The 15,468-nt window shown below is 35.6% G+C and overlaps 1 protein-coding gene across 1 annotated transcript in view; it reads left to right on the forward strand.

Annotated features, from left to right (window-relative positions):
- Positions 1-15,468, forward strand: part of pcxa (pyruvate carboxylase a) — a 180,756-nt gene that overhangs the window by 4,698 nt on the left and 160,590 nt on the right. Inside the window, exons 2-7 of the mRNA XM_048167549.1 lie at positions 2,478-2,619; positions 3,672-3,856; positions 6,537-6,702; positions 8,669-8,814; positions 9,047-9,164; positions 13,595-13,746. Coding sequence (XP_048023506.1) covers positions 2,478-2,619; positions 3,672-3,856; positions 6,537-6,702; positions 8,669-8,814; positions 9,047-9,164; positions 13,595-13,746 — 909 coding nt within the window. The remainder of the gene's footprint in view (positions 1-2,477; positions 2,620-3,671; positions 3,857-6,536; positions 6,703-8,668; positions 8,815-9,046; positions 9,165-13,594; positions 13,747-15,468) is intronic.

Consider the following 15,468-nt stretch of genomic DNA (forward strand, 5'->3'; position numbering starts at 1 on the left):
AATAAAATGAAAATATAAAAAACTATTTATGATGCTGATGACCGTTAAAACGCGTCATCAGTCTGTGAAAAGGGTCCGTTAGCATTTTTGCCTTGCTGTCTGTAGTTTCACCAACTGAATGCTGATTTAAAGGACTTTAGTGTTCTTTCAGAATGGCTTTAAAATTCCATTAAGTGTTGTAGTTTTTCTTTAACATAAAGTGAGAGTACACTGGATGCAGTGGTGGTTTATGCCTCGTGACACCTGTATGGCTGCAGAATCACTCGTCGATGTTGTCCAACAGAATAGAGCGATTTTTGCCACACTGAACCCGAATAAGTTGGTAAAACTCAAAGAATGAGTCAATCAGTTGCCTTAATTTTTAAGTTAAGAAATTCAAAGTTTAAGTAAGCAGAACTAGGGCCTGTACCATGATGGTAGTTGAACAAACTCAGGGTTATAGGATTAGTTTCGAGTTGACAAAACCAAACCACTCCTATCAGGCTTTGTTGGTACCATGATGCTGATCATCAACTTTCTCTGTCAACTCAGGCTTTGATCCTGAGTTTGTGGAGCGCATGCACATTATTGTGTGACATCAGTGGCAAACAGCCAATCACATGCCTTGAAACAGAGATAAACAATGATTCACTTCTCGCGAGAGAGCCAGCGCGATTCAAAACTCTTTTGCTGAAAATGAAGAATTTAAATGCATTTATACTAATAGAAAATACTTGTCTGTGAAAGAGGACAAATAAAATAAATGATCTTTCTCTATCAGTGCAAGTGAAAGTTGTGATGTTAGTTTATATAGTTGATAATATATAGCAATACAATAGAGACTCAAGTTCATATGTAGTCATATTTAAAGAGTATATTTACTTATTTATGTTACATATTTTATATATATATATATATATATATATATATATATATATATATATATATATTCATTGAAACTAAATGCTTAATAACAACTGTTAAACTAAACTTGCATGTGTGTAATGGATTAATAAAAATATAGATAATTATACAAACCATATATAAACATAACCTGCCCCAGAGCAGGTTGGCCATGGAGTGTAAGTTTCTATGGCGATGAACGCCGCTAAAAGCCAAGTCACTTTCATGATACCTAAAACCCAGGATTGGTGCAAACTAATCTGAAACTTACCTGGCTAGCCAGCTAATCCGGCTTCATAGTACAGGCCTCTGCTAATTGTTCTTAACTTTACACTAATTCATACACTTCACTTAAAATTATCATGTAACCTCAAGGTAAACATTTTTATTAGCGTAAACTTAGCAAGGTATAACAAGCTAATTCAGAAAATGCTAATTTGCTAACATGTTAACAATAGCATGGTATAGCACATGCTGAATGAGTGCAGCAATATAAATATCTGCTCTCAAACCAAGCTGCATGCACAGCTTGTCACCATGATGGTCACTCTCCAAAAACCCACATTACTGGACACTCTTCTAAATTAGCATAACAAAACATTAATCACTACTAAATCTCCCACTTAACATTAATCTTGCACAAAAAAACATTATATGACACTTAATTTTAGCATTTCAAGTGCTATGGGCAAAGCATGCTGGGAAATATAAATCCCATCCCAGTTTCAGTTAAACTTAAGTTTGTCTAAATTAAAAAAAATAAGTTCATAAAACTCAAAACAATGAAAAAGTTCAGCTTACTTAAAATGTATCAGTTCTGTGAACTTCAATGAAAAAAAAGTGCTAAATACTCATAAAAGTTAATTTGACTGAACTAATTTGTGTAATTTAAGTTTGTTTTGAGCGTTAGGGTTTACAGTGCCATCCAAACGCAATGAGCTGGTTTTGTGTGTGTTTTCAACAGCAATTGGGCTGGTTTTGTTTCACAAACCTGGCAACCCTGCTTTTTATCTTCTGTTGTACAGTCAATTCTGCCTTTGTCTCCTGAGGATTCATAGTTTCTCTGATCCTTCAGTGTTTCCCACTGAGTTTAATCAGTTCTGCTGTTGTTTCAGGTGTTCAGTCTCGGCCTTTGAAGCTGTGTCCACAGGCAATGTGATCGCAATATGACATTGTTTTGTTCTTTTTCGCCCTGTGGGCACTTGACCTTGTTCATATATTCAGTATGTCTGGATATGCTTGAAATACAGCATTTTTTAGAGACAGCCTTGAGAATCTTTTCATGTAGCAGAGGCCAGACTTCTTTCTTTGTCCAAGTGCTTGTGGATTTGTTTATCAATATATTTTGCAGCACTCATTTGTACTATATCAGACTTATTCTGTTGTTGTCTCATGCATTCTTATACTTGACCTCATTTTCCCTTTAGTTCGAGTGTTGACTCTAGTTATCTCCAGAGCTTCTGTGTGAAACATTGCAAGACTGCTAATCACTTTGGTTCTTTACAAATGCAGATAACGTTCAATAGATTTATCACTACAGCAGCCTGAAGGAACTGCTTTCTGTAACACACCTATCTTTGACTCTCGCTCTCTAGATGCTGCTACAGGTGGGAGGACAGCGCTCTGCCCTGGGGCTACTGGCCATCAGGAGGATGTGGTGTATGACTCGCTCCACCCATACCGCACCCCAGACACTGGAATACAAACCCATCAAAAAGGTCATGGTGGCTAATAGAGGTGTGTCAGCGGCTGTATTCTGAATGTTACTAGTGCTAGCATATAATGTGTGCTAATTGCATTTTATGTGATACAGATATTGAAACATTAATTTGACATCTAAAAAAAAAGATTTTAGTTTAGATTTGTTTTATTGACAAAGTAGTATATATTAAAAATTGTGTGAATATAACACTTGATAAGTAGGCCTATATAAATAACTATATAAAAGTTTGGGGTCAGCATGATTTTTTTTTTAAATTTTTTTTAGTTTTATAGCAGTTAGTACCTTGTATTGCTGTTCCTTTGGAACTTTCTATTTATCAAAGAATCCTGAAAAAAATTAATTTCCACAGAAATCTTGCAGCACAACTGTTTTTAACATTGATAATAATAAAAAATGTTTTTTGAGCAGCAAATCAGTGTATTAAAATGATTTCTGAAGGATCATGTGACACTGAAGACTGAAGTAATAATGCTGAAAATTTAGCTTTGCCATCACAGAAAATATGAAATGTTATATATATATATATATATATATATATATATATATATATATATATATATATATATATATATATATATATATATATATATATATATATATATATATATATATATATATAAGAGAGAGAGAGAGAGAGAGAGAGATCAAAAATATAGTAAAAGAGTGAAATATTATATATATATATATATATAATAACAAAAATGTAATATTTCACTTTTTTACTATATTTTTGATCAGATAAATACAGCTTTGGTGAGCATAAGAGACTTCTTTAAAAAACATTAAAACATCTTACAGACCTCAAACTTGTGAAATGTATAATTTTTTAAATAATGATTTTCTGTTTATTGCAATTGGACAGAATTTTAAAGTCAAAGCATCCATAAAATATAATTTAAGATACCTTTTCTGCAGGAATAACAAATGTAGTATGGTAGTATAGTATGCTATTCTAAACATAACTATTCTCAGACACTCTGTCTTCTGTTCTTACTCAGGTATTAAAATACATGACATGAATTAATTGTTTACTCATGAATTGTAATTCATGAAACGCTCTTTACAGGAGAGATTGCCATCCGGGTGTTTCGGGCATGCACAGAGCTGGGGATCCGCACAGTGGCCGTCTACTCTGAACAGGACACGGGCCAGATGCACAGACAAAAAGCAGATGAAGCTTACCTCATCGGGAAGGGGCTGCCACCTGTAGCCGCCTACCTGCATATACCAGACATCATCAAAGTGGCCAAGGTCAGACTTTTCTCACACTCGAGAGGGTTCAGTAAAGATACTCTGTAAATCCTCTGTATAGCAGTTCAGTTTTCTACTTGCCCTGCCGATTTTTTTTCACTAGTTCTAAACACAAAAAATTGTAAACTTACACTTTTTAAATGAATTTATATATAATTAGACACTTCTCATTTAAAAAAGTATTTTTATGTTTACACTTGTTTAAAAGTGAGATTTCTTTTCTAGTGTTTTTGAATGTAGTCTCACGCTCATCAAGGCTGCATTTATTTGATTAACAATACAGTAAAATCAGGATCTCTTATTACAACTGAAAATAACAGTTGTGATGCTTAATATTCTTTGTGGAAATTATGATAATTTTTTTTCAGGTTTCTTTGATTAGAAAGTTCAAAAGAACAGCAATTATTTTAAAGTCCCCATGTGGTGAAAATCAAGTTTTTAATGTTGTTCATGTCTATCTGGTGTTTTTAACATGCTTTAAGACAAACCATGTGCAAATTCATGTCAACACTATTGCTGAGTATTTTCTCCTTTAAAACTGCAGTAAACCAAAAGACAGTCTCAAACCCATGGTTTGAAATCGCTGGTGTTTCTGACGTCACAAACTACCTTGTAACCAATCATGTCAACGTGCTGATGGGTTTTAGTCTGAGCTCATGCGAGCGAGTGGAGGCGGAGCTAATTATCATATTCATAGTTCCGTGTATATTAAATGAGACAAGAGTGTAGAGTTACATTCATACAGAAGAGAATTAGGGCCAAGCAATAATAAAAAAATAAAACCATCTCGAGATTAAAGTTGTTAAATTTCGAGAAAAAAGTCGAAATAAAATGTTGAGAATAAACTCGTTAAATTACGAGAAAAAACTCGTTAAATTTTCGAGAAAAAAGTCGAGATAAAATGTTGAGAATAAAGTCATTAAATTACGAGAACAAATTCGTTAAATTATGAGAAAAATATCATTAAATTTCGAGAAAAAATTCGAGATAAAATGTTGAGAATAAAGTCATTAAATTATGATAAAAACGTCGTTAAATTTCAAGAAAAAAGTCGAAATAAAATGTTGAGAATAAACTCGTTAAATTACAAGAAAAAACTCGTTAAATTTTCGAGAAAAAAGTTGAGATAAAATATTGAGAATAAAGTCATTAAATTACGAGAAAAAAGTCGTTAAATTACGAGAACAAATTCGTTAAATTATGAGAAAAATGTTGTTAAATTTCGAGAAAAAATTCGAGATAAAATGTTGAGAATAAAGTCATTAAATTATGAGAATAAAGTCATTAAATTATGAGAATAAAGTCATTAAATTATGAGGAAAAAGTCGTTAAATTATGAGAACAAATTTGTAATTTAACGAATTTGTTCTTGTAATTTAACAACTTTTTTCTCATAATTTTTATCTCGACTTTTTTCTCGAAATTTAACGAGTTTTTATTGAGTTATTATTGACTACAGGGGGACTTTAAATAGAACTCTTTTGTAACATTATAATTTTTTTTTTTTACTGTCAAATTTAATGATTTCTTGCTGAATAAAAGCAATAATTTCTTCAAAAAAAGTATGGTCCCAAACTTTTGAAAGGTAGTGTTTTTAGCATTTTATTTTTTAAATTATTTTAAGTATATTATTATTTATTATTATTATTATTATGCATTTGTCACACACAAATACAGGTATTTTTTCATCCAATAAGTTTGTTGCAAAGAAAAGATGCAGTATTAGCTAGCAATTACACAAATACTATAATTATTTAGGAAACTCCAAGATGGCAATAAATGAAAAATTATATAAATTGTTATAAATTGGTTTGTCATTCTTACTGTTTTGACATCCCCATCTATGTAAGGTAATTTTAACTGGCTGAATCGACAACCATATGTCACAGAAAACCAAATGTTTGTGTTCGCAGGGCATTAAAATGTAAGATACAGTGCTGACACAATAGGGTAAATGACAGTTCCATCAACCAACCCAAAACTCTCACACTGACTCTGTTTGGGTCACAAACCTGACAGTGTTTGGTTCAAAATCAGCAATGTATTCACATGTTTTTAACACCTGCGACTTTTGTTGTGTTTGTGTGTTGAAAGAGTAGATTAGGATTGCGTGACCTGTAAAGTACACATACAGCCTGCAGTGATTGGACAGATAGAGCACAAACAGGCCTGCAAAGAGCAGTAATTGCACCTAATTATACCTTCTGACAAAAGAGTTCAGAGTCTGCTGCCAAGAAGAGACAGTAGTGTAGCTGTAAAATAATCCTCAACAGGCAGTCGTTCTCACACATATCATTTTCTGATTAAATACCTCAGGAAATAATCAATAGACAATTTAGTCAGTTATTGGCTTTATCAGTAAATAAACAAATAAATTGCTTTAGCAGCTTATCATTTCAACACCTAATGTGTGTCTTAGAAAATGACCCATGTTGTGTTAAGCGCATGAAACATTCCTATCATCTTGTCATGACTTGTTTAAGAGATCTGCATCAGTTAACCTTAAATACAGGTCAATAAACAATAGACTTTCAGTCAGTTGAGGAAGTTGGTCATGGGTTTGATGTCTTAGATTATGCGTACTGATAAATTGATACTGTGAGCACTCTTAAGTCGCAGTGGATAAAAGCTAAATGACAACAGTTTCCAAGTGGTAATATTTCACAATATCTGCCTGCAGGCGAATGACGTAGATGCCATCCATCCAGGCTACGGCTTCCTGTCAGAACGAGCAGATTTTGCCCAGGCATGTATGGATGCTGGGGTACGTTTTATCGGCCCCACCCCAGACGTGGTGCGCAAGATGGGGGACAAAGTTGAGGCACGTACCATTGCCATCAATGCAGGTAAAGCGCTTGTCATCTGATCTACCCTGCTCTATCTCGTCACAATATATCATCATTTGTGTTGTTGAATAGAGTGCAATAGTGCCCGACCACATTTTAAGCACCTTGGTTCCTGAAGTATTTTCACCTAGGGATTTTAAAAAAAGGTTTTTGTTAAAAAAGATAAGCCAAAGCTATGAACCAAACCAACCAGCTGTGAGGTGAATCGCATTACAACATTACAAACTTTGATTGGAGCCAAAAACTATTTGAAAATTTGACAAAAAGACAAAGGTAAAAGACTGTGTACTTAACGGCTTCAATGAGGAAAAGAACTACAATCCCATGAAGCATTGCAAATGATGATCAAAAAAAAGTTTTTTTCTTTAAATGTTTGATTTTGCAATTTTTATTGCAAAATATTTGCTTATTCAGGGGAAAAGAACTGTTGCATTTACTGGTTGAAAATGTAAAATGTTTTTTTGTAAGTATGTTTACATTTTTTTTCTGTATATTTACAGAATTATTCTGGCAACCCAGATGCCTTTTTTCTGTTAAAATGAAAGTTTTTTTTTTTACAGGGTAGATATAAGTTACTTGGCCTGTGGGCCGTATGTTTTGCACGCTTGTTGTAAGGAGACTGACTAGTTACAGCATTTTCAGTGCTTCATGGGAATGGGTAGTTGCTGAAGTGTTCTTTTGGTGCGATTTGCTCATCACAGTTCTCTGATTGGTGGTGATTTCTTTGCCAAACCTTGGGAAATATAGTTTTTCACTATGAATTCTGCTGTTAAACAAGATTATTAAAAAAAAGTTGAAATAATGCTGCCTAAAAAGCTTCAATAAATGCATCGATTATCAACAGAGTAGCTTTAATGGTTTATGGGGTGCCCAATCCTGTTCTTGGAAATCTACATATCTGCAGAGATCAGTGGCCTGTTGCACGAAGCCGGTTTCAGTTGCTAACCAGCTAAGTTTGAGATTAGTTTGAGCAAACTCTGGTTTTTCGGGCTCAAGAAGGTGGATTGGTTTTTTAGCGGTGTTCATCGCAATGGTAACTTAAGCTACATTCGAAAAACCTCCTCGAACAGGTTTTATTCTGGGTTAGAGATCGCAAACCCAAACTAGACCAATCAGCTGTGAGTAGAGTGACACGTATCTGATGCAATAAAGCCCCTCCCCCTTTATCTCTTGCTCCAAATTAAAGCAGTTTAGAGTGAAAGAAATTTTTAGACAAAATCGCTCATCTTTTGCTGCTAATGATTTAATATATTTATATCATATGAATTATAATTATGTATAATTCATATAAATATAATACATGCATAAATATATCAAGCTTTTAAACATTAAGCTTACTCTATTCACTTGAGCTCTTTGTGAAATTATTAGGACTATTTCTTTGATTCAGTTTCTTTGATATATTCAGATATTTTCTTTCAGCTGCCTTCTTAAACTTTCACTGCAGCAGCAGTGTTTATTCCTGCTTTGAAAATGTGTTTAATTTCATGATATTTTTCATAACGATCTCTTAATCTTCAGAAGAGAAGTGAATTCGCTGTCTCTCTTGGGAGAATCAAGCGGACACTCTCCATGTGATTGGCTGTTTGTCGCATGTGTCACACTTTCGGTGCATTCGAACTCTGGATCAATCCTGAGTTGACAGAACGCTTATACCGAGCGTTGTGAGCCCACTGAACCTGATCTAAACTAGGTTGGATTTATCTGGATTTGTAAACTCTAAACCTACTCAGTCTGAAACTCGGAGTTTGTTCAGCTAGCTTCATGCAACAGGCCACAGACCCAAGCCAGATCCAACACAGCTGTCTGTAATTATCAAGTGCTCCTGAAGTCTTAAATTACTCTAAAAACTCAAATTAGTCTATTAAACTAGTATTGTATCATGATATTTACATGGTACATAAAAGAGTGGCATGGCATTGCTATGGTACATGTCCAAAAAAAGATTTTTCTTGTCATCCTGCAGGTGTGCCGGTGGTACCTGGAACAGCCGCTCCTATCTCATCTTTGCAGGAAGCTCAAGAGTTCTCCAACAGCTACGGCTTCCCGATTATCTTCAAGGCTGCGTACGGAGGCGGGGGCCGTGGAATGCGGGTGGTCAAAGAGTATGAGGTACTGTGTTTGAGGGTAAAATTATTTGTAGGGGATTGGAACACATTTAATCTTTGCTCCATTCCTTCAAAGAGCCCATTGCGAGCTTTGACACTGGAGGGCTTTTAAATGAGTGCAAAAGTGAGGCCCTTGTGTGCAGTTTAGATTTGTTTGCTGTTCACTTAGTGGTGCTGTATGAATTGGTGTGCTGGGTATTTGCACCGGGTAACCCTGTGGCTGTGTGTGTGATCAGGAACTAGAGGAGAACTATCAGCGAGCGTACTCTGAGGCCCTGGCAGCCTTTGGCAATGGAGCTCTGTTTGTTGAGAAGTTCATTGAGAAACCAAGACACATCGAGGTGCAGATCCTGGGTAAGTGAGTTTGTTTGTTATTGGTTTATGTTGGGCCAGTCTCTGGTCAAGAGCTGAAAATCAAGTATTCTAATTTAAAAAAAAAAAAAAAAAAAAAAGAGGTTCAACCAAAAATGAACATTCTGTCAACATTTACTCACTTTCATGTCATCCATATCTGTAAGACTTTCTTTCTACGGTGGAACACTTAAGGCATACATTTAAAGGCACAATATGTAAGACTTTTAGATATATTATTATCCTAAAAGCACTAGAACAATGTTATGATTTGTTGACTTGTGCACTTACATTATCCCAAATGTTTCAAACAATGTTTAAATCCAGAGAAATCAGCAATTTTAACTAGGACACGGATTGTGTCATTGCATCATCTGTCAATGATGTCATATCCGCGCCCTCGTTTTCCACTTTTACTAATATAGATCTTGAAAATGTCATTCATGGCGTCATCAAGCTAAGCCTTTGTTTTGAATAAGTGACCTCTAGTGGCAAAAATTAAATATTGTGCCTTTAATGTGAAAAAGGCATTCAATCTACAAAAAAGGCCCACAAAAGCACCATAAAAGTGGCCCACATGACTTGTTTGTTATATCCCAAGTCTTTTGAAGCCATATAGTAGCTTTGTGTGAGGACAGACTGAAATTTAAGTCATTATTCACTAGGGGTGGGACGGTTCAGATTTCTCACGGTTTCTGTACAGTTCGGTATGTGTCATGTTCAGTAAAAAATAGGACAGTTGTCAAATAAAGATAAAAAAAAATAAAAAATAAAATAATCTAACAACAAGAAACAGCACAAATAAATACATGAGAGCTAAGATACAAATAAAATAAACAATGCTTTACAGGTTTTTCAGGTGTCTAACAGCTTTCAGGTACAGAAATTGAATAAAGTAATCAAATATAAAATAACACTGCATATAAACTTCTTTGAATAATTAAATAAAGATGAAACATTATTGAAGTTACAAAGACTATTCAGTCAAGAGTGATTTTTTTTTTTTTTCGTGCTTTGTCGTTTGATTAACATTAAAACACATAGACTGCTGTCTCTTTAAGACAATTCAAAGATCCAGTACACTGTTACTGATACACATGCGTTGTCTGTCTCGTTTTTCTCTTAAGACATAACCTTCTATGTTTGTTAGGATACTCGCTAAGATGGGCATGTTGACATAATTTCTGTGTGAATTTGTCCGTTTAGGTGCAAGACTTGAAAGGGAATTTGCGCGCGAGTACTTGCGCGCTGTGACGCAGCTCTCCATGCACGCGCTTCGGATGAGTACACACAAATCTCCTTACAACAGCGCACACGAGTTCTCTTTCGCGTCTTACGGATGAATGTTTAAATTGGCAAGGTTTAAATGAGTTTCGTTTAAACACAGATAGCATCGTGAGATGTTCAGGTCTCACCTGCGCTCGTGCGTAAAGGACTAGTCATAGAGCTTTCGGCACGTCATTGAACATTTGTTTACAACGAGTGACTGTTTTGTCTATGTTCGTTTGATCTTCGCTGTTGTAACGTATTGGGAAACCAGAATGCGTATCCATCGACTGAAATATACATTAGCCGAATCCGTCTGTCTGTTTTGCACGTTGTTTTCAACAAATCATATTATAGATGCGTCGTTAAATTTGGGATGAACCGCGGTGCAAGCGCGTGCCGAACCGTGGGTGGAGAAGCAAACGGTTCGATTTTTATTTATTTATTTTTTATTTATTTTTTTACAGCGAACCGTCCCACCCCTATTATTCACTAATATTCCCTTTCAGTGGACTGTTAAACACTTACTGGATCAGTAGGTATGTTATATTCACTCATTTTCATTTACTAATAATCTGAATGAATCTAATCCAGTTTCAGATTCTGAAAGTTCTGTTTATATCTACCTTAAACTTTTGCAGTCAAATTAACATCTCTTCATGTTATAAATGTGCATTATGGGTATTCAGAACAAAAATTCAGCACATTTGCAGTGCCCAGTCACCATGTTCAAAAATAATGTCACTGTGACTAAAGGGATAGTTCACCCAAAAATGAAAATTTGATGTTTATCTGCTTACCCCCAGGTCATCCAAGATGTAGGTGACTTTGATTCTTCAGTAGAACACAAATGATGATTTTTAACTCCAACTGTTGCTGTCTGTCAGTCGTATGATTTGTGTCAGTGGGAACTTTGTCTATAAGAGTAAAAAAAAACATGCCCAGACAAATCCAAATTAAACCCTGCGGCTCGTGACGACACATTGATGTCCTAAGACACAAAACAATCGGTTTGTGCGAGAAACCGAACAGCATTTATATCATTTTTTTTTACCTCTAATACACCACTATATCCAACTGCCCTCCATATCCGGTTAGTGAGGTCAAAAAAGCGTTCTGATGATGGAAATGATGTCTCGCGCTTTGCTTCATTGTGTGCAAGACATCACTTCCGTTGTCAGAGCGCGATCAGACCTCATTAACCAGAGGGCAGTTGGACATAGTGGTGTTTTAGAGGTAAAAAATGATATAAATGCTGTTCAGTTTCTCGCACAAACCGATTATTTCATGTCTTAGGACATCAATGTGTCGTCACGAGCCGCAGGGTTTAATTTGGATTTGTCTGTGCGTGTTTTTTTTTTTTTACTCTTATAGACGAAGTTTCCACTGACACGCATTATACGATTGACAGACTGCAACAGTTGTAGTTAAAAATCATCATTTGTGTTCTGCTGAAGAGACAAAGTCACCTACATCTTGGATGCCCTGGGGGTAAGCAGATAAACATCAAATTTTCATTTTTGGGTGAACTATCCCTTTAATGTAGTCAGGGCTGCCATGAGTACAATTGCTGTTTCAGCATGTATAACACAAAAATATTATCAAGATTTTTTTAGCAGACATTTACCCCGGGTTTCACAGACAAGGCTTAAGCTAATCCTAGACTAAAATGCATGTTTGAGCTGTTTTAACTGAAAGAAATTTGAATCTTCATATCTTAAAATATGTCAGTGCCATTGTTTTGTCTCAAGATGCACACCAGTAATGTTTTTTTCTAGTGAACATTTTTAAAATCTACTTAAATATCCTAATTGAACTAAGGCCTAATCCTGGCTTAGGCTAAAACCCTGTCTGTGAAACCGGGTCTAAGTCTCTTCCATGGACCAGTTCGAAAGACATAAATAATCATGCGAATAATCATGCGCACATTCGGAAGACATATAAAAACATGGATCATGGCACTGCGCATTTGAACCATTTACATGGCTAAAATCTCTGTCAAATGGGTTATTAAATATCTACACCACACATTTCAGTCGAATTGTAATTTAATTCAGCTCGAGCTCAGTCGAATTGATTGAGGTGTTTCCATGAAGACTTTTCAGTCTGAGCCATCAATCCTACTACAAATGGGTTGCATGTAAATGAAGGTAGTTAGTAGGGGTTGAACGACTTCAGATTTCTTTTTTAAAGTCGACATTTAGTGATGAAAGTCGAGTCAATGTCGACTAGTCGACGCCTTTAATGAACAATTAAGCCTGAACCTCGAGCTGAGACACGACCGCTGGTCGCCTTGTGCACAGCTATGACACATTGCTCCTACAAAACAGCTTATTTTTATCAGTTCTTTTGTCTTTGGGTCAGATTTCTGCTCGTTCTAAATCAGATACAGATAAAGTAGCACAGTAAAGATTTCATTTATATGAATGCATTAGTGAGTGACTGTGTGAATGAATTCTTCCTGGCAGCATCTCTCTACTAATAGTGAAGTTGTGTGTTTTAGTTACTAAGAAATATGCTAGTACTTTTCAGTTTCTAAGCTATTTTATTGATAAATCACAGAACAGTGTTGATAACACATTTCTGTGCTACTGAATGATTCTGTGTGCGCGCAATTTCCAGTGAATAATATTTCAAAATACTATTATATTATTAAATGGCTTCAGAAGAAATGCCAGTCATGTGTATATATCATTTTTATAATATTTTTATGGTGCTTTTGAAGCTTGAAAGCTTCAGTCCTCATTTATTGTAATTGCTTGCAAAAGAACAACCAGGACTCTCCCTTTGTGTCGCATGAATGAAAGTCCTCATGGGTTTGGAATGACATGAGGGTGACCAAATGATTTTGACTTTAAATCTGTTCCCAAACATTGTCACTGAAGAAGCACTCAACCTCCAACAACAAATTAGATTGATTTAAATACATTGTTTGGCAATTAATTAAAACATATTTTGATATTTGCATATAGCACATTGCTCTCAACAGTGAACAGAATGGTGCAATTCTCTGTTGCCTGCTAATTTGCATAGTGTTTATTGATCAGTTATATGATTGTGTTTGTTATATTTTGGAGAAATACAAGCAGATGGGTTTGTTTACACTGCCAGATGGGTTTAAGACTTCTGTGTAATTCTCAATGAGTTGATCGGTCCATTGTGTGTAGGCGATAAATACGGCAATGTCATTCACTTGTACGAGAGGGACTGCTCAATCCAGAGGAGACACCAGAAGGTGGTGGAGATCGCACCGGCCTCACAGCTGGACCCACACCTCAGAGACAGACTGACTGCTGACTCCGTGAACCTCGCTCGACAGGTACGAGTCAACACATCTGACAGATGGCAGCATTGGCTTTTTTCCAAACTGTATGTAAATACAGATGTCAAAACAAACAAAAGTTCATGCACCAAATGATTAATTTAATCCAAAACACCCATTTAAAACTAGAATCTAAATGCAGCATTTTTAGTTTTTGTCTTGATGAAGACATCCTTTTGAATTGAGTCTATATTTTGTCATGTCATACTCATTATTTTAGTCATTTTACTCATTTACTGACCTGAAATTTCTTCTGTTGAACACATATTTTGAAGAAGATTGACTTCCTTAGTATTCAGTCAGTGGGGTCCATCAACTGTTTTGTTAACCATATTCTTCAAAATATCATCTTTTTTGTTCAACGGAAGAAAGAAACTCATACAGGTTAGTGTTAAATTTTTTCTAGTCATATGTCCGTCAACAGTATGTTTTTGTTAAAATCATTTACTTGTCATCATGATGCTTTTGTTTCTTTTTTTTTCTGAATGCCATGTTTTTTTAAGAAAACAAAAATATGTGACTAAATTTAGGTCTTTTGCAGTACCTGCGGATACAGTACACTTAATTAGACAGCAGGTGGTGCTGCTGTGCCATTGGATTGAGAAACATAATCAAACGTTTCACTGCATAAACATATGCCAAGATCAAAAAAATGGTTTGTTATTGCTGCAGCAGACAAGCTGTTAGAGAAACACAGTAGCATCTGCCTTAAAAGAGTAACAAAGCTTCTGAATATCTTTATAGCAATCCAACACTTTTATTGATAACCGTTTTCACCGTAAAACTACTTGTGCTGTAACCTCTTAGTGTTTTTTCAGATGATATCCAGATGGGTCTTGACGTTGATATCTGTTCATTATTACAGGAGGTTTTTTTTCCCTCATGTTCATCTGGCTGATCTCTGTATGCCAGTATGAGCAAGCATATGGACTGCCTGCACTGGCATTTGGGGAGGTTTGAACCTCTCAATTGTTTTTTATCTGGAAGAGATTTGAGAAAGAGTGGTGCTTTTTCTTTGGCAAAGATTTTTGGCACCAGGCTACAAAAAATTATGGGTCGATCTCAAGCTGCACAGACACCCATGCCAATTGTTCTTTTGATAAGCTCCTCCCCTCTTGGTTACTATTGTTAACTCAGACAAGCTTTATATAAGGTTTCAAAGAAAATGTGATTTTACACATAAATGTGATTTTCAGTAATATATACTCATAAAGGGGTAAAATGGATTGGATATTTTTCTTAAAGGTCCCGTTTTTTGTGGTTTTTTGAAGCTTTGATTGTGTTTATAGTGTGCAATATAACATGTGTTCATGTTTTGCGTGTAAAAAAACACAGTATTTTTCACATAATTTACTTATCTGTATACCGTTGTTTCCACTGTCATAAAAACGGGCTGATGACTTCCTTGTTCTATGAAGTCCCTCCTTCAGAAATACGTAACGAGTTCTGATTGTGCCAGCGGTTCCTGTGTTGTGATTCGACAGCAGCTTAGCGCTCCTTGCCCGGAAAGGTCACGCCTCTTACCATAACGTGGAGATGCATGCGCTCAGTGTTATTGTAAACATGTCTTTAATTTTACCCTATCAATTTGAGCCGGAATCAGACCCGGTGATTGGACTGCGGGATGAAAATAACAGCGTTTCGACGACATGGCGACAAACACACTCTACAAACGCAACTCTTGTGTATTCCTGTGGGCGGAGGTTAGTCAAAAAACTG

Source organism: Megalobrama amblycephala, linkage group LG18 (assembly GCF_018812025.1).
Source record: "Megalobrama amblycephala isolate DHTTF-2021 linkage group LG18, ASM1881202v1, whole genome shotgun sequence".
Classification (NCBI taxonomy): domain Eukaryota; kingdom Metazoa; phylum Chordata; class Actinopteri; order Cypriniformes; family Xenocyprididae; genus Megalobrama; species Megalobrama amblycephala.